Genomic DNA, 16,381 nt, shown 5'->3' with positions numbered 1-16,381 from the left:
CCTGCCCCTGATGAACTCCTTTGTTGTTTTGGCAGTGTGTTTTGAGTCATTATCTTGCTGCATGATGAGGGATCTCCTAACCAGTTTGGTTGCATCTTTCTGTAAATTTGCAGCCAAAATGTTTCTATAGACTTCTGAGCTCATTTTTCTGCTTCCATCATGTGTTACTTCATCAATGAAGATAATGAACCCATCCCAGAAGAAGCCAAACAAGCCCAAACCATGACATTACCTCCACTGTGTTTCACAGATGATAGCTTGTGTGTTTGGTATCGTGAGCAGATCCTTTCTTTCTCAAAACTTTAGTCTTTCCATCACTTTAGGAAAGATTCATCTTTGTCTCGTCAGTCCGTAAAACTTTGTCCCAGAATTTTTGAGAGTGGTCTCTGTACTTTTTGGCAAATTCCAGCCTGGCCTTCCTGTTCTTCTTGCTGATGAATGGTTTGCATCTTCTGGTGTAGCCTCTGTACTTTAGTTTATGAAGTATTCTGTGAACAGGTGATGGTGATACTTTCACTCCTGCCTTCTGGAGGTTGTTGCTGATGCCACTAACAGTTGTTTTAAGGTCTTTCTTTACAGCCATTATCCTAGAGTGCAGGATGATATCAGCAGCTGCAAAAAAATTAAAATGAATAAGAAGCTAAATTTTACCATAAAACATTGCTCCTCTAATAGAGCGTTCATGTACAAGTGGATGCCTCTCTTGCAAAAGGAAAAAATGGTTTTCAAATATACTTGGGAGGCTGTAAATATACCTGGGTGGCCCTCTTGAGTATCACCCATTTGTGGCAAACGCTGACATAAAACAAAGTCAATTAAAACAAATATTGAGGCTGGGCAATTAATCGAAGTGTAGAGTAAATCACAGAGAGGGGTATTGCTATTTTCAGGTGGCAGAAGATGGAGTATTTCTTGGGGTCAGGTAGCAGTAGGAGACAAGAGATCCCCCACAAACATCATGTTGTGAGACACTAAAAAATATATTTAAGTGGTACCGAATGGGTCAGAGTTTTTTATGTCTGGCTAGAAGTGATGGGATTTCCAGAGGAAGGCCATTTCAATCCTGTTTTAGCTTGAATTTTGTATCTTTTTTTTATTTGATTTCTCGTCTTGTTTTCCTTCTTTTCTTTCTTTCCTCTTTCTCTTTTTGTTTCTGGTGTGTTTCATTTTCCTTCTGTCATTTTGTATTGATGCCTTGTTGCTGATATGTGCTATACAAATAAACTTGCCTTGCTGGTCGGGGCTTTTGAAGCTAAATTCAGGCAGTCGCCATATTAGAAAATGCTCTGAGTCACAAATGGCATTCTTCTGTTGGCGTACTGTATTACAGCACACTTACATGCTGTACAGAGCTCTTAATCACAGTGGGTTAGTATTGTCTCAAAAAGTTGTTTTGCACTAACAGGGAGTGACAATAGTTTAACTGCCCCTATTTACTTGATGTACTTATTTTCCAAATTCAAATTTGACAGCTATTTATTACCCACTGTAAGATTCACATAACTTGTTTATTGTGGTAGCATTATTTTCTCAAAGAAAATGAACTCATTTTACCTTAAATGCCATTTTAGTGATTGAAATGTCCCCCCCATTGTTAATGATGTAGCTAGCTGGCAGATACTAACTTGCAAACAGTACAATATTTGCGACATCACTAATATGGCATTCATTGCGGATGCAAAGTGTCTATCATTCTTCACTTAATTCTTGAATTTTTTTGCATTTCCATTAGTATATTGCATTTGAGAACACTTCTCAGTGTGAGCACACTTTCTGCACTTATGCCTCCAGAATGTTTAGTATTTAGTTCAGAAGGATGTAATTCAGGACACACTGCATGATGGGCTGCATGTGAGCAATGTAGTAGGTTAATTTTACCTTTTTTTAAAGTGTTTAATTAATGCCCAGGTATCAGAGCTTATTATACATCTGAATGCTCCATGGTACAAAGGATGTAATGCCTCTTTTTATCCTAATAAATGAAGCCTGAGTGACGACAACTGTTTGGTTACTGCTTGGGGCTTTGAAGCCGCCATATTGAAAACGCTGTCTCATATTAACTTTAGATCAACCCTAAAACAGACAAAGCGGTGAAACTGAGGCGAGCCTTAAGCCTCTCGACAAACAGCTGAAACATGCTGATTTGCAGTCATATCAGCCATGGGCCTACTTAAGCATGCCTTCTATCCTTCTCAAAACCAAAACGGATGAATTATAAAACAACTGATAAAAATCACCCTCATTTAATGTGTGCCCTTAAAGGTCCAGACCATTCCAACCTACACCATTCTTTGAACAGGATGTAAAAATGTTTGGTTCTTTGGCTTTTTTAAAGTGGGGTGTGTGACTTCCAGTGCTACTTCAGCCAGCTTCGAGTGGATACTCGAGGAACTGCATTTTTTTTTTAAACCTCTGTATTGGCTTCGTTTTTAACCATGTAGTTTGCTGCTTGTTCAGCAGAGATAATGCTTGTCAGCTTCTTCTTTAGCTACTTCATTTCTGTTTACATTACCCTCATTCGTATCATTAGTCCCACTGTGAGGAGTCATGATGCAGTGATATAGAGGGTTAAATAGAGAGGAGAATCCATCAAGAGTTTTTTCTTGCAGCATCAATCCCATAACTGTGCTACACAAGTCTTTATGAGGATATATCCTGTATTTATATTTTAGCCACCCTATTTTATAAAATTAAGTTTCCTATTGTACCAAATAGAGTCGCCCCCTGCTGGCCTTTAGGAGGAATGCCAGTTCACTGCTAGTCTATCACACTTATGTGAGTTTTTCTTTAGTCTTTCTAAAACCACTTTTCTTTCATCTCTTGTGCAGGACACGTGAAAGCCTTGCATCCAACACTTCCAGCATAGTGGAAAGCAATAGACGGCAGAATCCAGCGCTGAGCCCCGGCCACATCGGCACCAGTGGTATCGGACTGCCATTCAGCTTTCGCGCCATCCCAGAACCCCCCGCCACGCAGCCTGAGAAAATCCAGAAGTCATCGAACTGCCTGGCCTCCATCACCAGCGTCTGACGGACTGAGACCCTGACGGTGGTGGAGGAGAGAGGGAGCGAGGGGTTTCACCATTTTAGACCCTCGCTTTCCTTGACCAATACACTCACACACATTAACATAAACACACACTCACATATCTTCAGACTCCTGAGAATCCATTTACTGGGACTGTTACAAAAACAGGCATGGCTTCAAGAGACTGTTCCCACAGCTTCAAGAACTTTACTGCAAAAAAGAGAAGAAAAACTACAGAATATCAAGACCACTGTAGGTGAATGAACCTACCTGAAGTACTTTGATTTTGGTGACATGGACTCTAGTTTGGCTTATATCAAGATTCTTGACTATTGGTATTGGAAAGTAGTAGACTATAGGATTCAAGTTACATTTGGAAATATCAAAAACTTTTTATATTACTTAACAATACATGTCCAATTAAATGTTCTCCTTCCTGAAATAGCGTCAAGTTCTTCAGGACGATTCAATGTATCAGCACAATGTCGAGACAATAAAAGTTGATCCTGAGAACAACGAATGAAAGATATAAAAACATAAATCAGCTCAGATTTGTGTACCGCAATGCAAATGATGTATGTATACTCGATACTTTTGATATCCTAATTATTATAATGGTGGTATTAAAGATGCTATGTGACCAAAAATGGTGTTTGGACAGATTGAGCTTCCCACAACTCTCACATTCACCTTAAAGAACATCACAGATACAAATATCACCACACGGTTTATTTAATACTTGATGTGTTATTCACATTTACATGATATTTCTAAGTTGATAGAGTGTACAGACATTTTATGGAGAACTTTCTGTGGAATTTTCTCTTCAGGTTAGCCTAAAAGTTTTGAAGAAAAAAATTGTTTTTTGTTAAAAAATAAATTTTACAAAACACTCAGACCAAAAGATCCATATATAACTTTACTATAACTGTCAGTCATATCACGTGGACTTTTACAGTTCACACCAATAGTACAAATTCGAAAATTTAAAAGCCTTTTTCTTGTTATGCTTGCCTAAGAGCCAAATTCAAAATTAGAATTTCTAAAACATAAATAAAAATTTAACACAAGATCAATTTTCAGCTGCCCTAGAGGTTTTATTTATTTCACATATCAGCTAGGTAACAGCTCACTTGTATCCTGAAGCTCCAGTTTCCAGTTTTATGGGCACATTTTTAGAACTGTTTTGGTTCCTGTTACCTTTAAAGTAGAGACTATACACTTACTAATTCCTTTATTAGGTACACCTGTTCAAAAGTTCTTAATGCAAATATATAATCAGCCAATCACATGGCAGCAACCAATATATTTAAGCATGTAGGTGTGATCAAGACAATGTTCAATCTAGGTTCAAACCGAGCATCTGAATGTAGAAGAAAGAGGATTTAAGTGACTTTGAACATGTCATGGTTGGTAGTGGTCTGGCAGGCTTTTATGTTGTTTACAACAAATCCTGACCCCCCTATTTGAATTCACCTACAAAAAATTAAGACTCATCAGATGAGGCGACACATCTCCAATCTTCTTTTGTCCAATTTTGTCGAGCCTGCATAAATTGCAGACTTAGTTTCCTGTACCTTATCATTATTATTATTTTGATACACTCTGCTTTGACAACAAAGGTCTTAACCATTCATGCCATTAAAGCATGAACCTTGCATTACTTTGAACTTTGCATTAGTGGCACCTGCTAATGTAGCCCATGTGCTTCATGGTTCAGCATGTTCAGAGATGCTTTTCTACATACCTTGGGTTTGACATTCTAGCTTGAACCAGTCCAGTCATTCTCCTGTGACCTCTGCCATCATCAATACATTTTGACCAGAGAACTGCCGCTCACTGGTTATTCATCCTTTTTGACCGTTCTCTGTAACCCCAGAGATGGTTAAGCATGAAAATGGGCTCTATGCATGCATCAGTTCGGTATTTGACGTTAGGTGGCTTCCGGTCAGGAGACTAAATGCAGAAGAGAATGGTGTATGATGGCAGATTTGTTGCGGTTTACTCACTGTTTGCTGGAGTTACCCAAGCTGACTGTCACTGATGAGTTAAATTTAGCTAAATTTAGCATTGCGGCGCACAGCAATGATGTCCAGAATTGCTATTAACCTGTATTTGAAACATCTTTTTAGGATTAGCATTTGGATGCCTTTATGATAAAGAGTAAACACAAACGACAATCAAAAAAACATAAACAAAAAACCTGACAAATAAATGCAGTATAGGACAGTTTACTTTTGGAGAACGATGACAGTAGGTTCAGCTGGCACCAACCACCATGACACGTTCAAAGTCACTTTATTCCCCATCCTCATGCTCCTGTTGAACCTCAGCAGATCCTCATGACCATGTCTACATATCTTAATATTAAATGCCATATAAGAGGCATTGATGAGCAGTTGAAAGAGTATACCTAATAAAGTGATAGGTGAGTATAAATTTAGCAGAAGTTGACATTATTTTATAGCAAGGTCTATATACACTCACTGGCAACTTTATTTGCTACTCCAGTTCAATTGCTTGTTAACACAGATAGCTAATCAGCCAATCACATGGCAGCAACTCAGTGCACTGAGGAATGTAGACGTGGTCAAGAAAATTTGCTGAAGTTTAAATGGAGTATCAGAATGGGGAAGAAAGGGGATTCAAGTGACTTTGAACGTGGCATGGTTGCTGCTGATCTACCAGGATTTTCATGCACAGCCATCTCTAAGGTTTACAGATAATGGTCAGAAAAAGGGGAGAATATCCAGTGAGCGACAGTTGTGTTGATGGAATTGCCTTGTTGCCTGGTCTGATGAGTCTCGATTTCAGCTGCAACATTCAGATTGTAGGGTCAGAATGTGTTGAAACAGCATGAAAGCATGGATCCATCCTGCCTTGTATCAGAGGTTCAGGCTGGTGCTGAGGTTATGGTGTGGGGAATATTTTTTTGGCAGACTTTGGGCCCCTTAGTACCAGCTGAGCATCGTTTAAACGCCACAGCCTACCTGAGTGTTGTTGCTGACCATGTCCATCCCTTTATGACCACAGTGTCCCCATCTTCTGATGGCTACTTTCAGCAGGATAATGCACCGTGTCACAAAGCTCAAATCTTCTCATACTGGTTTCTTCACCATGACAGTGAGTCCACTTTACTCCAATGGCTTCCATAGTCACCAGATCTTGGTCCAAAAGAGCACTTTTGGATGTGCAGCAGACAAATCTGCAGCAACTGTCAATATGGACCAAAATCTTTGAGGAATTTTTCCAGCACCTTGTTGAAACCATGCCATGAAGAATTATGGAAGTTCTGAAGGAAAAAGGGGGCCCAACCCGGTACTAGCAAGGCATACTACATTATCTCATTTTCTTTCTTCCATACTTGATGGCATGTACAAAGAATTTTATGTTTAAACTTACATTTTATGTGCTTACATTAGCTAAGGGTTAGAAGTCAGTTCTAATCTGGATCTTATTCTTGGCCATGACAAAAACAATTCACAAAACCGGCATTATTTGTTCTGGGTCAAATCCCTGTTGGAAAGAGCCTTTCTGAGTGGAGTTTACATATACGTAGGCTCTCTATAGGTACACAACCGACCTCCTACAGTTCATTAAGTTAACTGGTGACTCTAAATTGCCCCAGTGTGACTGGTTTTAAATCTGGCAGCTAGTCCAGGGCGTACCCAACCTCTCACCAAATAATTGTCTCCGGCCCCCCACAACCCCAAAGCTATAGATAAAGGATGGATGGACAGTGTCCTTCTTACTATTCATCATAAATCAATCATATCCCTGCTCCTTTAAGCATGAGTATCTTTGTTTACAGGTTGTCCACCTAATGGTAGACCAAACTATTATAACTGTAACTGTAATCAATGCTATTAGTGGTTAATGTCTCAGTAGTTAATCCTAGTAGAGGTAAATGGCAGTGATGTAGATAACTGGATCTTATCTTGGCTGAAATGTAGTGATGATTGCATCAGTCACACTGCAGTACTGTAAATGAACTGTAGATGGAGCCAAAGTTAAAGCATTGGGGCGGATCTGCAGGTTTAAAGGTTCTTGCAGACATTAAAACAACGGCTTGACCTCAGCTAACACCACAGATCTTAGCAATCTTAATAAAGATCAGTTTAAATGTCCTTTTTTCACTGCAAGCCAGTGCAATGAGTTTGGCAGCCTGTTTAGTTAATATTAACTTTTAATAAAAGAGAGAATGCATGCAATAATGCAGGCTAAAATCCCACAAAAGGACAGTACAACATAGAACAGCTACTGTCCAAAAGGGTTTGGTAAATGTTGGCTTTGAAATGAGAACCCCTGAAGTCTTAATATCTGAAGTAGCAAAAATCTAATGACTGGTCTGTGGTTATGTTGATTGACCCTGCAACTGTGAAAATATCCCAACCCGAGACCCTGTCTACAGCCAGTAATTAAATAAAAAAAAACACTGAAACTTCTGATTAACAGCTGAATGTCAGCTGCAGACCAATGGCCTTTTAAAAATCTCACACTTGGCGCCCTCTAGCGGTCTCCTCATTGTATCGCAGTAGCAGCAAACAGCTGGAGGTGTGTTGTGTGACAGCTGAAGCTCACCAAACTGATCCTCTAAAGGTAAGTAGCTTTTGCTCAGCATATCACCAAGCTGTTGAGTCTAAAATGGGTCAGAGATCAACTTGATTTGATTTTGCTGATCTGTAGAGCAACATCCAGGTCATGTATGGACTGAAACTATTAAAGCCTTGATGCAGTTTGGATAATTTTATGGAGGTAGTTTATTAGTTTGTATAGTAGTGGCCTATAGTTTATCATTAAAAAAAGAATATGCTTATGTCAGCACTAACTGTGGCCAATATAAGGTCAGTAGAGCATGGGATTATATATCAGCTGTAAATGCTGCTGCTACAGAACTGGAAAACTTTTAAGAGTTTGATTTTTTAACATACAAAGGCAAAAAGTTTTGTCTACACTAATCAAGCTGATATGCTGTATGGCTAAAATTTCTAATGCAATCCTATACAACAGTTTGATTACAAATTCTACCTTTTTAAAGTATAAAGGCCACCAGGGTACGTAAATTGTGCTGTGGGAGCTTATTAGTTAAGATTATTAGTAGAGACATGGTGCTGAGCTGGACCCACTTCTGTTCTCCTTTTGAATAAAGAGGTCAACTTAACAGTAAACCAGTGTTTTGGTTTCATGGATCAATTCATCCATCCATCACAAGAAAGCAATGTTGGGGGTAACACGTGACAAAGTAATCCATTCAGAGCACTCAGATAGCTTTTTTTGTTGTCACAAGTATTAAAAGGAAGAATAAATTATTCCCAAGACAGTTGGCATGTAGCTATGAGACAGCAAAAGGTGAACCAGGTGAATGTGAGCATATCAAACAGCTGTAAATTTTTTTTCCATCTGTAAGTGATGATTTCAGGATGCAGAGTTACAGATTATGGGCAGTCAACTAGGCCATATAATGTAAGACCACGCATTCAAAGGCAGATGTTCCAGGGCCTTTGTGCTGTTTTTTACTACTCCCAAGTGGAACAAGTAGTTAAAAGTTTTACTTTTTGGTAACCCAAATGTACTCTGACTTTTTCTTTCTTTTCTAAGTAGTTAGGTAATTTCAAAGGTCACATATGTTATGCAAAATACACTTATTCAGGCTTTTCTAACAAAAATATGTGCCCCTGGCCTGTCCACAATCCCCCCAAGAATCAGAATCCCACTTCTCCACCTTTTAGAAAATGTGTGCTGAAACAAGCTGTTCTCAGATTTCCCCTTCATGATGTCATGTGGGGAGTTAGCCCTGCCCACAGGCTCAGTTCCGCCCTCCCCGCTTGGAAAAAAGTTCCGCCCTACTGTGGCTTAAGGATGTGGAGAGCCACATCCTTAGGCTACATCCATTTCCTGAAAGGGGCCGGGTCAGGAGCGTGGTCAGACACCTCATTAACATTTAAAGCCACTGACAGTGAAACAGCTCATTCTTAGCAGGACTGAATCATAGGGTGTTTAGACACACAAAAAATTCAATACTGGAGTGTTTTTTGGGGTTTTTTTCAGCAACAAACTTCACAGGCATGTTTTGGGGACCTCTGAGACCAATATAAACTTGTCTTAAAGGGGTAAAATATGACCTTTAACAGGTAACTCACCTAACACTGCTAATGAGCATCTCATTACATGTGCAAGATACAGCAACAGAACAGCAGCTCTCAGTGTTATAAGAGCTGATAATAATTACATTCTGCTAATATTATAATCCTATTTCATTACAGAGTGAGTCAGTCATTTATGGATTAACATGATAACCGCTTCACAATAGAGTTTAGTCTGCACTAAAAGCTCTCAACATTGTTACATTATCAGCTCTTACAAGCATCAACAAATATTTTGTGTATGTCTTAGTAGCTCTTTCATGCATGGACATGGATCACAACAACTATTAAAATGGCTTTGACATCTATTTGAGATAATATATACAGCAGTGCCTCCCATAGTCTGGGCCAGAGCCCACTGGTGGGCCCTTGGGGTACTTCAGGTGGGCCACAAGAGGCCATTTGGAGTATGTAAAAACCATAAACCTAATTTTGAAAATGACCTAAAAATTCTTTTTAAAGTCTAAGAACTGAAAAAAAAAAAGCCAGAGAATTTAACTGACATGTCACCTTTTCAACATTTATTTTATCTGATGTACTCAGTGGGTTTTATGGTTTAACTGGTGCTGAATTAACTGGTGACACTCCATTAAACATTCTACAATGCTGCATTAACATGACTAAGAAAGGGTTTTTGGAGTCACAACATATATGTTAAGAGATTAATATTAGAAAATAAAATAAAAAGCGACTTTTCAGGTGCCTGTTTAAACAGAATAAACGCTGGTGGCTCATTAGTTATACCTAATGACAACACAAACACTCTCTTGTGGTGTTAGTGTCTCTGAAAACTATGCATCTAAATTTAAATTGTCTGTTAATGATATAAAAAAAATAAGGAGGTAAATACTTGGAGTCTCATGACGAAGATATTAAGGTCGCAGGTCACTGTATGTTAGGAAAGGCTGGTTTAGAGGTATATGCTCAACTAAAAACTAATTCTGAGTATAGCATAGGAGTGGTCAATTTGAATGAAGGAAGACATTTTAGTGCAAAAAAATCTACATATTTCACCTTAAAATATCATTAAATGTGTCTTTAGAATATCATAAGTGGAAAGAAAACACTTTAAGGATCAATATTTAGCATAGAAGCTGATGTGGAATCAGTTCAGATAAAACTAAAATAAAAGAAACGCATCACAAACTCAGAAACACAGATTGATCATTTTATAAGCTGTGTGTATTTTAATGACTGATGCAGAGGATGTCATGTCAGTGTCTCTTGAGCTACAGACACTGAGGTGGAATGATAAAACAAAACTACAGTGGGTCAGGGTCACCTGGAGATTGGCACATACAGTGATGAAAGATTCAACTTAAAAAACACAGTTTACAGTCATACACTCACATTACTCATCTAGAATCTTCTATAACACACACTTACACATTTGTATTTGATCACAGAAACGATGCAGCCTGCGTGCACCTTGTTTTCCTTCATGTTTAAAGCACCTCGCTTTACTCCTAGCTCCAAATACACAGAAGGGAGACAGAAGTATGTGTTCAGGTAAAAAGCACACCAATGAGTCGTGTGTTTCAGTGGATGTGTGAGCGTTTGTGTTTGTTTCTCTGAGAGCAGCTACAAAAATGACACACAAACACGCATGCACCATTGACACTCTATCTCACATACAGACTACATTTCCCATGTTTTGTTTTTCACCATAAGACCATTCAGAAATCCAAATAAATTGAAATGCGCTGCCGAAAAACCTCAAAAATCACTCAGCTGACACACCACAGCAGCCTCTGATAGCATACATTTTGGTTCTAAGGCAATGTTGTAGTTCCACAGGACTAGTGCTGTTGATGCTGTTTGCACGCCGACTGCGTCTCCGACTCAAAGACTTTGCTTCTATCGGCAGTCGTCTGTCAGTCAGTGTAGTTTGTATTTTTAGCACCATGGGAATCTCTCCTTCAGTCAGAATCGTGCCACTCCGAGAGACAGCTGTGAAAATATTCCCTTTCCGACATCCACTTGGAAAAAAAAAGGATGGGTGTTGAGGTTGAGGTGGAAACATCCTTAAAAAGTTGCTCCGTTTGTTCCAAGATGGTCTTGATACTTAAAAAAATGCACAAAACATAATGCAAGGCTTAACATTAGCATCACAGATCATTTGTAAAGTCTCCAGTTTTTCATTTCCATACATGATGGTCGTCAGCAGAAGCTTTAAGCAAAAAGGGCAACATGACGGCATTCAGCCTTTAGTTTCTTTCTTTGTACACACACACACACACACACACACACACAAACAGTAAACACAATGTTTGTTTTTTTACAATAAGACATGAAATAAAATCATCTGCAGCCATTCTGAGCTGGGTTAAACAGACCAGTTCCCAGGCATCAAAGGCAATAAAAATGTCTGTAGAGCTTGTGTGGGTATGAGCAGCCGTCTGATCACAGTAAGTCGCACAGTTCAAGGATCAAGGAGTCGGGAAAAACTCCCTTTTTGGAGGCATTTTCTTTTTGTTTTGAAGCCTTACTTCCTCAAGCATCCATAGTTTATAATTATGAATATTAATCTAGTACATTTATGTGTTTGTACTCTTTTATTCTGTATTCGCAGCGTTAGAGTGTCTCAGTAAACAAGTTTGCACGTTCAGCAACCCTCCCTCCACGCTGAGGGGACCTTGATGTCCGATGATAAATCTCCTCCGCTCAATCCTTGGCGTTTTTCCCCTCATTAGTCAAAGCTCTTATTTTGAAATCTTGTTGTTTTTTCCCATCTCAGAATGAGATACGGAGCCACAAAGAGAGACGAATGTTTTGAGTGTTGTCTTCCTCCCGTGCCTGGCAAGCGTCCACCTCTGCCTGTAGTGTCCAAAAAGAGGGGACAGGCTGTACTTTCCTCATTGCCATGGTGAAGGTCAGGGTTGCACAGAGGTCAGAGATCGCGGGGTCATCTGAGGTCATTTCCGAGTGTGAAGGCTCTCCTGGAACTTGGTGCTCGTGTAGCGGATGTGGAAGCCCTTTTTGCTGATTGTGTCGTCGCTGTGGAAACGGATCAGCATAGCTCCGCCGGGTGAGTAGATCCCCTCCCTGGGCTGAGGAAGGAGTGAGAGAGACATGAGAAGAAGTTTCTTACATATTTACAGGTTATTAATCCTGATTTTATCATCATTTTGAAAACTTCAAGAAACATTTTAATTCACAAACTTCCTTGCATCAAGAAAGCAACCTTTAAAACTATTATTGTTTTCACAAAGACCAGTCATAACTTCATGACAGCCTGTGCAAACTAATGCATCCAAGGCGACAATGTTCAATTAAAAGAGAAGGCAAAATAAAAGGGACAGCTTTCAGTATATCAACAACTATGACTTCACTTAAAAAAAAAGAAATGTATCCCCTCTCTGACCATGTCAACAAAATCTGAACATGTAGGCGCATCAGAAGAATTAAAAACAGGAAGATCAGTGCTTTTCTATTACTTTTCTTTTTTCTTAAGCATCGTGTCATTTGACATCTTGTATACTTTGTTTTTCTCTTTATAAAAAATCAACAAAGAGATGTTTAAAAAAAACAAAAAACAAAACAAAAAAAAAAAACAGGAAGCTCTAACAGCACTTGGAGTTTTAAAGGACAACTATTAGACTGACACATTTGTCTTGTGGCCTTCATCAAGGAGCATGATGAAGGTCATAAGTTAAGTGAACAGCATTTCCTGTTCACTGTGATGACTCATGATGGTTTAAATGAAGTCTCTGTATTCCCTCAATAACATATTTTCAATACTTTCCACACATTTAAAAATAACTTTTAAAGTCCTTTAAAAGACCTGAAACTAAGGGAAATTAATACCATTCTTTGCATGGCACACAATCAAAAATGAACGGCAAATATGATTTCTTAGTACACAGGACGGAGCTGAATTTTCTGATTTAATATGAAATGTCTGACAATTTAGAATTTTTTTTTTTTTTTTTTTTGGCCATATACTCCAAAATTTGGTGGCTTTTGGTACACTTTATAGCCATGTTATATCATTTAAAGTACACTGATACTTTAGCACATTCTAGTGCTTCTTCTAAATACTTTGTAAGTAACTACAAAGAAGGAGGAGAATTTTGATTCTAGACTGGGAAGGCCTGTCACAATAGGGCTAGGGTAATAGGACTAAGATGTGCTGTACAGATTAAAGTGGGTAAGTCTGAGCACCCATGCCTTTCCTCACTCACAGTCAGTGTTGAGGCAGACACGCAGTCAGAAAGGTGCAGACTTTACTTGTGTAAATGCTCTTTATTGTGATGTAAACAAGGGTAGACACTAAATGAATAGTTGAAATTGAATAAACACTATATGGACAAAAGTATTTGGCTGCCCGACCATTCCACCAACATGGAGTGTTGGGACACTGTATTAAAACACATGTACTTTAATACTGAGTTGGTCCCCTTTGCAGCCTTGGAAGACTTTCCACAAGAGTTTGGAGTGTTTTTGTGGGAGTCTGTGCCCATTCATTCTGCAGAGCACTTATGAGGTCAGGCACTGATGTTGGAAAAGAAAGCCTGGCTCGTAGTCTCCGTTCCAGTTCATCCCAAAGATGCTTGATGGAGTTGAGGTCAGAGCTCTGTGCAGGCCAGTCAAGTTCTTCCACAACAAACTCATCAATCCATGTCTTTAAAGTTCTTGTTTTGTGCACTGAGGCACAGTCATGCTGGAATAGAAAAGGGCCTTCCCCAAACTGTTACCACAAAGTTGGAAGCATAGCATTGTCCTAAATGTCTTGGCATGCTGAAGCATTGAGATTGGCCTTCAGCCCAAATCCTGAAAAACTGCCTCATACCATTATCCCTCCCCCACCAAACTTCACAGTTGGCACATTGCAGTCAAACAGGTAACCTCCCAGCGTCGCCAAACCCAGCCTCACCAATCTGACTGCCAAACAGAGAAGTGTGATTCGCCACTCCACGGAGTACATATCCACTGCTCCATGGTCCATTGTCAGTATGCTTTACATCACTCCATCTGACCCTAGGCACTGGACTTGGTGATGTAAGGCTTGCATGCAGCTACTGAGCCAAACTCATTCCATGAAGCTCCCGTTGCACAGTTTTTGTGCTTATGTTAAGTGGAATGAAATTGTATGAATCGTCTTATTGCAAAGGTGGCATCCCTCACAGTACTGCACTTGACGACATTGTGCTCTTCAGAATTAACCATTTTACATTACAAGTGTTTGCAAATAGAGGCCTGATTGAAACACCTGACTTAAATTATTAACAAGTGGGACCAAATACTTTTGTCCATGTATATATTTAGAATTGAAGAATCATAGTTTAGTACCAGTAAAGCGTAGTTTGATACAAGTAGTGAAATGTGTAAACTATTTTCCCGCCAGGAACTAGAGGAAAGAGATGAAGAAATGCTCTCTTTTGACTAACAGCTCTTGATATTTTACATGCCTTGTTTTTGGCCCTGTAAAGCACTTTAAATTGTATATATATGAGTGGTGCACTAAATAAAGTTGTCTTTCCCGAACATTATTGTGGTTCGCCCAACTCAAGCAAAGTCCAGGTCTGCAGTAACCTTTATGCACCACATAAACCAACAGCTTGCCTGGACAGTAGTAAAAATCTAAAACCTTAAAGTGTATATCAACCAATACGAGAGACTAAAAAGAAAATTAAATTAAAATATTCAATGCCAAATTTCTGTTTCCCACACCACACATTAATAACATACAACAAACTTGTTTAAAAGTCTTACCCCTGAACCACAGAAGCGACCGAGTCGATGTGAGTTGGCGTCGTACCCGTTGTACAGCTCGATATAGTCATAACCACAGTCAGCTTCCTCCTCTACCTCAAAGGTGATGAAGGTCAGCTCTATGCCGTAGCCCTGTTCAGCTGTTAGCAGCCAATCACAGTCAGTGTGGCCTGGATAATTATTGTCTCCAAACTGAGCGTGAGAGTAGAGGTTCTTCTGACGAACTTCTGCTTTCAAACGACCTCCACATTCTGCACACACATGAAGAAAAAGTAAGATATTACTTTATAATCAGGCACTTGGTGTAATAGAATCAATACACTTACGGTAGATTTAATGAGCTTTTCATCCTGTATATACAGTTGTGACCCACTAGAGGGAGATATTGTTCTTAAAAAACTACTCAGACTGGACAAAAACAAGCTCTTGACTTTGATGGTGCTTTTTAAAACAATAAAATCCCTCAGTGTGGCATGAAGAGAGATGTGAGAAACATATATGTTTCCACACAGACACACACCTGTTGAGTGTGTAGCTTGGAAACCCTTCCTCTGCACTGAAGCATCAGAAATGAAGCGGAGGTACATCTTGTTGCCGGTGGAGACCAGCTGCTCTGGGATCTTACTGCCACACAATCGACCCAAGATGGCTGCCGTGTCACTGTCCCCATCGAAGGCCTCCAGATGGTCGTACGCACACTCCTGATGCTGCTCGATCTCAAACTCATTGAAGGTCTGGAGAGGTAGAGGGAAAGAGGATGAGAGATTACTGAGTGAGAAATTAGTGGGTGTTGAAAGATCAAACTTGGCCACTGCTGTCTAGTCTACCCTGAATGTATGGGACAGTTTTCCTGGAATTTTTCAAAGCTTTAAAGCTCCCGTGGGGAGGTTTTTTTAGATGGTGATCAAACTGTGAGTGATACAGAAAAACATAATTTACACCTTAATACAACAGAGAAAGCAAAGAGATAAGAGGTTTACTTTGACCACAGATTGGCAAAACGAGCACAAAGCATGAGATCCTTATAGGAGCTTTAGGCTACAGTATTAATGTAAATGGACCTATACTCTTCTAACAATCTCTCTATGACTGCCTTGTGAAGCATCCATCTCTATTAACCCCATTCATACATATCCACACTCATTCATATGCTACTTCTACTGATTCAGCAGTAGTAGGAATTGGAGTTAAGTGTCCCGAGTGTGCCTAAGGACACACTGACATGTAGCTGCAGGAGCTGGGGATTAAACTCCCAAGTTGCAAAGAATCATCTGCATTTAAATCACAGCAAAACCCAAGTAATTGCTAGAAAAATTCAAATCAAAATCAAGATTCTCTTCTGTGCTTTTGTGATTATTTTAAGAGGAAGGAGGCTTGTATGAAGTTCTCAAAACTGATAACCTTTCAGAAAACTTTCAACACATGTGGATCAACATGGTCATTCCTTCTTCAGTTTTGAGTCTGGACTGTGTAAAGCAGTGGTTCACAACTGGTAG

General features: G+C 39.4%; 2 protein-coding genes across 3 annotated transcripts in view; one reads left to right on the top strand and one right to left on the bottom strand.

The window, feature by feature from the left end:
- stox2a (storkhead box 2a) overlaps positions 1–3,664 on the top strand; it is a 40,176-nt gene extending 36,512 nt beyond the window's left edge. For both annotated transcript variants that reach the window (XM_041786336.1, XM_041786337.1), the window contains exon 4: positions 2,829–3,664. In XM_041786336.1, coding sequence (XP_041642270.1) covers positions 2,829–3,030 — 202 coding nt within the window. In that variant the 3' untranslated portion in view covers positions 3,031–3,664. The remainder of the gene's footprint in view (positions 1–2,828) is intronic.
- Positions 3,665–10,334: 6,670 nt separating this feature from the next.
- The window catches only part of tll1 (tolloid-like 1), a 94,889-nt gene continuing 88,842 nt past the window's right edge, over positions 10,335–16,381 (bottom strand). Inside the window, exons 19-21 of the mRNA XM_041785555.1 lie at positions 15,406–15,619; positions 14,886–15,136; positions 10,335–12,220 (exon numbers count right to left, since the gene is read on the bottom strand). Coding sequence (XP_041641489.1) covers positions 12,086–12,220; positions 14,886–15,136; positions 15,406–15,619 — 600 coding nt within the window. The 3' untranslated portion in view covers positions 10,335–12,085. The remainder of the gene's footprint in view (positions 12,221–14,885; positions 15,137–15,405; positions 15,620–16,381) is intronic.

Source organism: Cheilinus undulatus, linkage group 4 (genome assembly GCF_018320785.1).
Source record: "Cheilinus undulatus linkage group 4, ASM1832078v1, whole genome shotgun sequence".
In the NCBI taxonomy this organism is placed as follows: domain Eukaryota; kingdom Metazoa; phylum Chordata; class Actinopteri; order Labriformes; family Labridae; genus Cheilinus; species Cheilinus undulatus.
Note: the sequence above shows the minus strand (reverse complement) of the source record. Positions and strands in the feature narration are given on the sequence as shown.